General features: G+C 57.1%; 2 protein-coding genes across 2 annotated transcripts; one reads left to right on the top strand and one right to left on the bottom strand.

Annotated features, from left to right (window-relative positions):
* Positions 1-238: 238 nt before the first annotated feature.
* Positions 239-5,884, top strand: EAF1 (chromatin modification- protein VID21; the record flags this gene model as incomplete). Its single annotated transcript, XM_028636141.1, has 5 exons — positions 239-300; positions 379-531; positions 623-3,899; positions 3,956-5,413; positions 5,798-5,884. 5 exons carry the CDS (start codon positions 239-241, stop codon positions 5,882-5,884), a joined length of 5,037 nt encoding a protein of 1,678 aa, XP_028491602.1.
* Positions 5,885-6,663: 779 nt separating this feature from the next.
* On the bottom strand, positions 6,664-8,848 carry SLC9A2 (Sodium/hydrogen exchanger 2; the record flags this gene model as incomplete). Its single annotated transcript, XM_028636140.1, has 4 exons — positions 6,664-7,751; positions 7,804-8,607; positions 8,698-8,730; positions 8,791-8,848. The coding sequence occupies 4 exons, from the start codon at positions 8,846-8,848 to the stop codon at positions 6,664-6,666; spliced, it is 1,983 nt and encodes a 660-aa protein (XP_028491601.1).
* Between the last annotated feature and the right edge of the window lie 647 nt (positions 8,849-9,495).

Below are 9,495 nucleotides of genomic sequence, written 5' to 3'. Positions count from 1 at the left end.
GTTCAACGACAAGCATCACCACCTGCCTGCGCAGCAATCGCTACCATCGTGCATCCCCCCAGCGAAAATTCGGTCCACCCACCGCGACCCCCCATCGACCCGTCAATCGCCATCAATCGCCGCCACCACCACACGCCCTTTTCATCCTCGCCGACCGATTATTTCATCTCGCACGAGGCTCACGAGTCCCCTCGACATTCCGTTTCCCCCAAAAACGGATGTCGCCGCGACTGATGCTATGACTGAGGTCGGGCCTGCCGACCGCGCCAGGCTTTTGCGATCCAAACGCGATGAATTCAGGTGCGTTTGCCTTGCGTTCGATAGCCCTACTCTTTCCGATGCCAGTGATACCATGGATGGCCTGTTGACGATGCGTAGTTCAATCGTGACGTCGCGGAAGCGCAAGCTTCGCCAGCTGTATGCAGTCGCGACAACCCACGATGGCATACCCACCAACGACTTCGCGACCCCCGACGCGACGCCTGCCCTGCCCGCCGAACTGCATTTTCTGCAGAGCAGCGATATCTTCAAGTACGTTGCACCCTGCCGCCCAATCGATATACGCTCCCGCTCGCATGTTTCGCGCGAGCCGCTCGCCGTCATCCGACTAACATGCTTTTAGGGGCGTCCTCGATGAGCGCAGCATCCCTGCGCGCCCACCACTGCGATATGATGCCTTTAGGCACTCTCTAGAGAGGTCTGACCTCTTCGTGCAGCCTACACCCTCTCCTAACCCCATACAACCTCCGAATTTCGACAACAAAAACACCCAGCACGCAACGACGACCCCTAAACCCAAGTCGCAGACACCCACTCCGGGCCACGACACCTCGGTGCAGCCAACTAGACCACAGCAGAAGCCATTAGACCTATCTCTACCGCCGAAACCCATACACCCTCAGTCGATCTCCCCAGCTCCTCCAAAAATATCTGCGCAGAGGAGTGCACCGCCTACCTCTTTTCACACGCCTCCCAATGGACATGGTGGGCCGAATGGTCATGTCTCCAAGGATACCAAGCAACCTGGCGAGGCCAGCGTACGCACAGGCGCGACGGAAAGCACACCACAAGAAAATGAAATGAAGGATACCCAGCCGAAACTTCTGACACGTACATTCCCGTCTTCGGCCGTGTCGCTAGCCGAAAAGCTCCACGATGCAAGGACCGAGAATGGAGTCGCCCGGACACAGCAGGTCCAGGAAGCCTCGCGTCCCGCTGACATCCTGTCCTCCCCCGGGTCGACTGCGCACACCGCTGCTACACCCGTTGTTGGAGATGTATCGACAGAAACGAGTCCGGAGCATGAGCCAGCACGACTTGCCGAGCGCAACGATGGCCAAACCCATCCGGCACAGGCGGAACTGCCTGCGAAGAAATCGGCTCTGGAATCAGAGGTTATGACGTCTAACGAGGGTGACTCGACCGAGGCCCGAGTATTGGACGGCCCCGAGGCTCAACTGATCCAAGAATCCCTCAGTGTCGCTTCTAAAAGAGCGGCGTCTCAATCTGCATTGGCACGGCCCCAGATTTCTGCGCCAGTACCACAGCCTGTTGAGGTCAAACAGGAACCATCGAGGTCCAACCAACCTTCGGCTACAGAAAAGCTTATCTCGCCATCGACCTCACCAAATGTCAAGACCACCGCAGGCTCTCAACCTTCGGCTTTGACTGCAGCTGCTCCGAAAGAAATCCCCGACAGCCAGGATTCAGCTTCCGCCGATCGTATGGACGTTGACTCCCCGACGGCAGCCCCTCCCCAGAAGGAAATGGAGGCCGTTAAGCGGCCGTCCCAGTCGATAGTGCCGCCCACAGCAAATTCCGCCGATGCGATGTCTTCTTCCCATGAAATGCCTGCCGATGCAGCTCATGCACCTGAGCGTGCAATTACACGAGTTAGCACCGGCGCCATCCGACAAAAGTCTGTCTCTGACATTCTAGGCGAGACGCGGGCTGCGCCAGCCAAGGAAGACTCTGCCAGTGTTGATGTACCACGTGCTCAATTAACCCCCGTCACTTCCACGCCCCAGTCACCAGCGTCCCGGTCCAGGTCGGGCTTGTACCGACGAAAGCAGAAGCCGAAGAACCAGATTTCGGCTGTTGTGTTTGGCAAGTCTCACAAGCGATCATCGTCCGACAAGAATGCTCTGAACAGGGAACCGAAGACGGAATCCTATCTGCCTACGGATGACTATTTCACTCCGCTCTTTGTCCAAGGCTTCAGCCAATCCAGCAAGTGGATGAAGCCCATCGAAGTGGTATTGAACCAAGCGCACAAGACAGTTTCGACCTCAGATGCGAACATTGCACTGTTGGATAACCAGGCTTGCCGCGTGTTGAGACGGGTATACAACCTTCAGCAGCAGGATAAGTGGCTCCTCCGACAGCCGAAGCGGTGTCCTGAACCAGCCAGGCAGGAATCTCACTGGGACGTGCTTCTCGGAGAAGCGAAGTGGATGCGGACGGATTTCCGTGAAGAGCGAAAGTGGAAGACGGCATGTGCTCGCAACCTCGCAAACGCCTGTGCTCTCTGGGTTCACTCGGGCGAGGAAGATCGTAAAGCACTGCAGATCAGTGCCGTAATACCACCAAAGCTCCAAGCATCCGACGGCGACGTTTCGATGACCCAATTGGAACAGGATGCCGCTACATCCAGCACCCTTGATCTGATCGCAGGCGACGTGGACAATCCGGAACATCTTGAGCAAATTCACCATGACATTCTTGAAACGGTTGCTCCCTCCGCGATTTTCGCTTTGCAAGAGGACGACGTCGTCTTCGCCATGCGGAGTTCACCAACGGCCAATCTGTTGTTGGATGAGCTTCCGATGTATGGTGCTCCACTGAAGGTACCTACCTTTGACTTCTCCGGACCGGAGTTCGACCCGGATGCGCACTGGAAGCGACCTGCACTGCCGCTCAACAAGTATGTTGAAGGCCAGATGAAGCTTCTGTCGGAGGGACCGCCACGTAAGCGAGGTCGCTACGAGTACGAGGAAGAGGAAGAGGATGATGAGGATCGTGTTATATTCGGCGAAGAGCGCTTCAAAGGAACTAACGTTGCTCCCGAAAGCGCTGATGTTGCGCTCTTTAACCCTGACCTGAAATCAATCAGGGATCGTCTTCACGCCAGCCATCAATTCCGACCGCCTGCAGAATACAACATGCCAATGCAGTCCTTTTACGAGAGTCGGCATGCCTCGCAGTGGACCCCGGCAGAGGACGAGGAGTTGCGGGATCTGGTTCGACAATACTCATACAATTGGTCCTTCATTTCAAGCATCCTGGCCCCTCGATGCTTGTATGCACCAGGAGCTGAAAGGCGAACACCTTGGGAATGCTTCGAACGCTGGATCAATCTGGAAGGCCTGCCGTCGGACATGCAGAAGACCCAGTACTTCAAGTCGTACCAGAACAGAATTGACGCTGCTCAGCGCGTCATCATGCAGCACAACCAGCTTGCACAGCAACAGCAACTGCAGCAGCAGCAGCAGCAGCAGCAACAACAACAGCAGCAGCAGCAGCAGCAGCAACCGGCGCAACAGCAACCGGCGCAACAGTCGGCGCAGCAGCAAGCAGCGGGCGGTCCTAACAACACCCCCACCACCCCGGTTCCCCGAAGACGACCAAGCAGCACTCCGATTAGGGTTGAAAGACGCCGACAGCAGAAGCACCTCACGCTCATTGACGCGATGAGGAAGCTGGCCAAGAAGCGAGAAGCCGCAGCCCAGAAGCAACAGCAGGCTTCCCAGACAGCGGCCATGCGGAAGGCGAACGAGGCCGTGCAGCCTAGGGGCCCAACGAAGACGCCTAGGGACTATAGCATCATGAGATGGGAGCGCGATCAGGCACTTGCTGAGAAGGTGGCTTTATACCACCAGCGACAAGAGGCTCAGCGCAAGGTACGTTCTTCCGGATATCCTTGACCATGCAACGGCGTTACTGACAACTGGCACAGGTCGCGGCACAAGCACGTGCACAAGGTCAAAATGGCCAAGTTCCCACCACGCCTGGTACCGGCCAGCAAGCTCCGAACGGCACTGCACAATTCAACATGCCTCGAGCGAATGGTCCAAACCAGCTCGCTGCTGCCGCCGCTGCCGCCGCCGCCGCCGGACAAGTCCGAGGTCGAGTTTCGATGCCCGCGCAGCAGGCTGGTATGGCGCATGCCGGGGCGCAGCAAATGGGCAACCTGGTACCTCCCATGCAGATGAATGGAGCGACACCCGCTCAGATGCAAGCTGCTGCCTTGCAAGCACAGCAACAGCATAGGATGCAGCCGATGCAGAACCAACAAACCGAGGTCATGATGCAGGCGCGTCGTATCTCTGAGCAGCAGCGCCATGCTGTTCAGATGCAGCAACAGAGTCAACAGCAACCCGGCCAACAGATGCATCAGGGCACCCCTGGATCTCAGCCATCCCACTCGCCTCCAAATATGGCTAACATCCGCACCGCCAACGGAGTTCATATCAACGGCAACGGTGTCAATGGAGTCAATGGCGTCAACGGCATCAACAGTGTCAATGGCAATGTCGCCAATGGAGTTGTTAATCAGCAAATCTACGTGGCGAGTGCGCAAACGCAAGCCATGATGGCAACCATGAATGCTGCCAACGGTAACGTCTCAACACCTCCTGCAAGCGGTTTACACATGCCAAATGGCCCCTCCGGCTCGCCCCGCGCTCCGGATGCATTACCCCAATCCAACATCAATGCCCACATCCAGGCGCTAGAGATGCAATACAAGGCCAAAAACCCTATGTTGACGCCGGAACAAGCACATAAGATGGCTAGGGAGCACCTCACTAGGGTCATGATGCACCGGCAAAGCGCTGCCAACATGTCACAGTCCGCCATGAACGCGGCAGCCGGTGGAGGTGGGGGCGGAGTGTCTCCAGGTATGGCGAACGGAATCACGGCGACGCCCAGCCCCCATCAGTATGCGGCGCTCCTGAGACAACAACAGCAGCAGCAGGCTGCACATGCCTCCGGCCAGGGTGGACAGCATCATCAAGCACAGCAGCAACACCATGTACAGCAGCAGCAGCAGCAGCAGCAGCAACAGCACCGTTCGCCTCAGCCGATGCAGCAAACACCTCAGCAGCAGCACCCGCAGCAGCACCAGGTCGTTCATCAACACCAGCAGCAGCAGGCTCATCAACAGGCTCAACAACGGTCAACGCCGCAGCAATCCTCCCCGACACCGCAACCTCAGCAACAGCAGCTCCAGCCCCAGCCCCAGCCTCAGGCCCAACAGCAGCCTCCACAGCAGAAGCCCCAGCAACAACATCTGCAGCAGAAGCCGCAACAGCAACAGCTTCAACAACAAAGGCAGCCTCAGCAGAAACAGCCCCTTCAGCAAAAACAACAGCCTCAGCAGCAGCTTCAGCAGCACCCACAAGTCAAGTCACAAGTCCAGCCACAGCCTCAACCACAGGCCCCAACCCAAGCCCAAGCTCAGGCTCAGGCACAGGCTCATCAGGTACAGGCTTCAGCCCAAGCTCAAGCGCAAGCGCAAGCTCAAGCTCAAGCTCAAGCTCATGCTCAAGCTCAGGCTCAGGCTCAGGCTCAGGCACAGGCTCATCAGGTACAGGCTTCAGCCCAAGCCCAAGCCCAGGCCCAAGCCCAGGCCAAGGCCCAGGCGCAAGTGCAGGCTCAAATTCCAGCACAGGCTCAGGTACAGACCCAGGCGCAAGCCCCGGCTCCGAACCCAATCGTAGTCCAGACGCCAGCCCAAACCCCAGCGCAGGCTCAAGGTCAGCCTCAAGCACGGAATCAAACTCAGGTTCAGGCTCAGGTTCAGAAGCAAGGCACCCCGCAGCCGCCACCGCCGCCGCCACAGAGGCAAGCCAGTGGAAGTGCGACGCCTTCGGGAGCTTCATAGGGGAGACTGCTCGTTTGCACCGAAAGAAATGTGGGATTCGCTCGTTGGGCTGTCAGATGAGCAGCTCGCATCCTGCGGTTACCTCTGTGAAGGGGCTGGTCTTAAGGAAATGAGGGACGAGGGCCCTGGATGGGCGCATCACGGTTCGTTCATGTAGATAATTCTTTTTTGGCACCGGCTCGCGTGGGAAAGGGATAGGTGGACAGGGGCCCCGGGAGGTGTACATACATTTGTAATCAACGAAGACGAGGAAGACGACGAAAGAAAGAAAGAAGAGCGAGCGAGTTACGAGGTGAACAAATCCAGAATTTGCCTCGAGCATGTGTTCAAATTTTTTTTTAAACAAGCCAAATTTCCCCTCCGATGGATTGAATGTGAACCCTGTGCTCATTTGAGGGACACCGCGGCCACGAATAAGAGCGGGACGCAAGTAAGCTTCATTCGAATGTGACACATGCATGCCATTACGAGAAACGCGGCACGGCTTTGCTACACAATGATCGAGGATGGAACAGGGGGAAAAAATCAATTTCATACACGTACGAGAGATCTGGCAGCGCCGCAACGCTGCCACGAAGTCAAGGTCTATAGAAACGCCGTACGCCACATAATGCTCGTCCATATCAGGAAACAGAAAAACGGGAGGGCTTGGGTTCTCGTTTGAACAACCCGCTTCGTCAGAGACTGCACATGCCGCTCAGTTCGTCGGAACCGCATATTCATGATGCGGAGCAACAAGAGGAGCTCAATCTCGTGGTCCCTTTCCCAAAACATGGCCCTCACACGCCTGACGGGCCACCATTATGACCTCCTGACCTGCCGCCGTGGCCTCCATCTAGGAGTAGCGTCGGCTTGATAAAGTCCTCGTCCAGCTGGCGGAACAGCTGTGAGGCGTCCTCGGTGGTGAACAGCGAGCGGATCGCCGAGCCGGCCGTGACATGATGATGCTGCGCTGCCGCCGGAGTCGGATCAGGCGGGAGGAACGAGGAGGAGGCTTCGGAAGACTGGACGTTGAGGGGGCTCGCCTGGCGTGAGGCTCCGCGCTGGGCGGGTGGCGGCAGGTCGGAGATGTCAATGTCGCTCTCGAGGTCCGAGTCGTGCGGTGTCTGGCCCAGGAGGCCGGCCTGCTCCTCTGTCGTCTTGCGACTAAGGCTGGAGGTGCGGCGAATGGGGTTGGGAGAGTGGTGACCGGAAACGTACGAGCCACGGCCACCACCTTGGTTGCCAAGGTTCTGCAGAGAAAGGCTTCCATTGCGTCCGGGGATGTAACCGATACCGCCACCACCGGAGCGTTTGTAGTAGTTGCCGCCACCAGAGGTCTCGATGTCGAATTCGTCATCGCTGTCGATCTCGTCGACAACGCCAGTCTGGATGCCGAGAATTTCGAGCATGCGAGCAGTAGTGCCACCAAAAATGATGACAGTCAGCATGACAACCACCAAGACAGTACCCTTCAGCGCGTAGGAGTTTGCGCCGGTCAGTAGGGCAGCAAGGGCCACACCGACAGCTCCTCGGAGACCAGCCCAGAACAGCATAGCCTGGTAGTTGTACGGCAGCTCGTCGCTCAGGTCGCCGCCACGGCGCCGGGCCTTGTACCGTATCACGGCATTGATGGCGCGCGAGAGGGGGAAGACTGCCACCCAGCGAGCGGCGCAGACAGCCAGTACAGTGACAATGACGAGAAGCGGACGGAATTCTAGTCTGTTATCGGTAAAGGGGGAAAGACCCAGGTAGATGAAGATGAAGTTTTCGGACAGCTGCGCTGTAACCTTGAAGAAGTACTTCGTGGCCAGCTGGGTGCGGCGAGACATGTTGAAATAGGCATAGTGTTTCAACGTGATGCTGCAGAACAGCAGAGACACGATACCTAGACAGCGTTAGTCATGCAGTATGTCAGCATCACATTGCGACGTGCTCACCAGACAGGTGTGTCGCATTCGAGAAGAAATACGTCGCATAGGAGATGAGAACGATCAGGCAACTCTCAATGTTGGGGTAACGCCGGATATAAGTCAACTTGAGCAGAAGAGCGGTGCCGACACCAACAAGGACGCCGATTATCAAACTTCCGAAGAAGACGAGGAAGAAGATGCCAAAGCCCTCGAGGAAGCTGAGAGAGCTAACCGTATGCGATTCCCCCTTGTACTTTTGCGCCGTTTCGAAGATGACAATGGCAATGGCGTCGTTCATCAGAGACTCGCCAAAGATGATGGTGTATAGCTTGGGATCGACCTTGTACGTGTTGAAGATGGCGAGAATAGTGACAGGATCCGTGGCGGACAATGTCGCACCGACCGAGATGGCATCGACGAAGTCCAGACTGATAGATTCGATGCCACTGACAGCGTAGAACCAGAGCACAATACCAATAGTCATGGCGGAGAGGAACGTGCCGGCGAAGGCGAATGTGACGATGGGGCCGATGTAGCGGAAGAAGTTGGCCTGGTGGAGTTCGTATCCTGCGCCGAGAATGATCGGAGGCAGTAAGAGATTGAAGAAGATTTGATGATCGAAGCTGATTAGCTTTCGTACCGAGTCGTCAGAGGCGATGAGCAGGAGGATGCCAACGGTCATGCCGGCAAAGATGGAGATGACGGTTTCGTGGACTGCCTCGATCTTCTTCTCGTGGAGGTAGTAACTGGCAAGGAAGGCGATGATGAGGAGGAATATGGAGATGAAGAGGGCCCATGCTGTCAATTGATCCTTCTGTGTTCCATCGGTGCCTACGTTGTCGTGTCAGTCGGTCGTTGTTCGCATCGGTTGGCAACGAGAGAGGGCGGGTTGAGGGGGGCCAGGGGAGGCTGGTCGCGTACCTTCCGAGTCTTCGTCAGAAGCTGCAGCACGGCCTGGTCGCAAGGTCAGTGACTCTCTGATCGAAGCGTTTCTAGTACAGGAAAGAATCGTACGGGCAATCTGGCTCACAACCTCGGCGGCATGGACCGCGATATCTGACGAGGGGAGCATGGCGGCGGCGTTGTCGCGATCGGCCAGTTATGGTCAGATGGGGTGGGATGGAGGCGACGCAGCAGAGCTCGGACGGGAGCGCCGTTTGGCGGAGATGGCGCTCATCAACAGTCGAACAGATCAGGTCGCAAGCGATCGATTGAGCGCGCCGAATAGGTTGAAGGGGGTAGGCTCGGAGTGGACAAGGTTGGCGTTCGAAAGAGCGTGTTGAAGCTCGAAATGGTGGAAGTCGACAGGTTGCACAGTCGTTAGGCAAGGTACCTTAGATTGCAGACGCAAGCTGTTGCGCGTAGATCCTTTGCCAAGGTTGGCCTGCCCTGCTGGCGGAGAGCGGCGATTGTGGTCAAGTGATTGGTTGAGGGGCAGCTTGTGACAGCTACTCGGCGCCGCACGGTACTTGGAGTTGCGATACATGGCCCTTAGTCATAGCGGCCGATCAACCTGCCCCATCTGGTGTCCACCGGCAGGTCGCTGAAGTACCGATACCTTGAACGGGATGGACACATCATGCAAATGCAGGGCAAGCAGTCGCGTTTGCTTCTGCCTTCCCTGAACGGACCTCCCCTCTTCCTCTCCTCGTCTCGGCCGTTCACTTCACGGGAAGCGGGCCCGGATCTGTCCTTCCCCGAGTTTGCATCAACTTCCTT

This window comes from Verticillium nonalfalfae (assembly GCF_003724135.2).
Source record: "Verticillium nonalfalfae strain VnAa140/NRRL 66861 chromosome Unknown scaffold_141, whole genome shotgun sequence".
Lineage (NCBI taxonomy): Eukaryota > Fungi > Ascomycota > Sordariomycetes > Glomerellales > Plectosphaerellaceae > Verticillium > Verticillium nonalfalfae.
The sequence above is the reverse complement of the archived record's forward strand: the minus strand, read 5'-3'. Positions and strand labels throughout refer to the sequence as shown.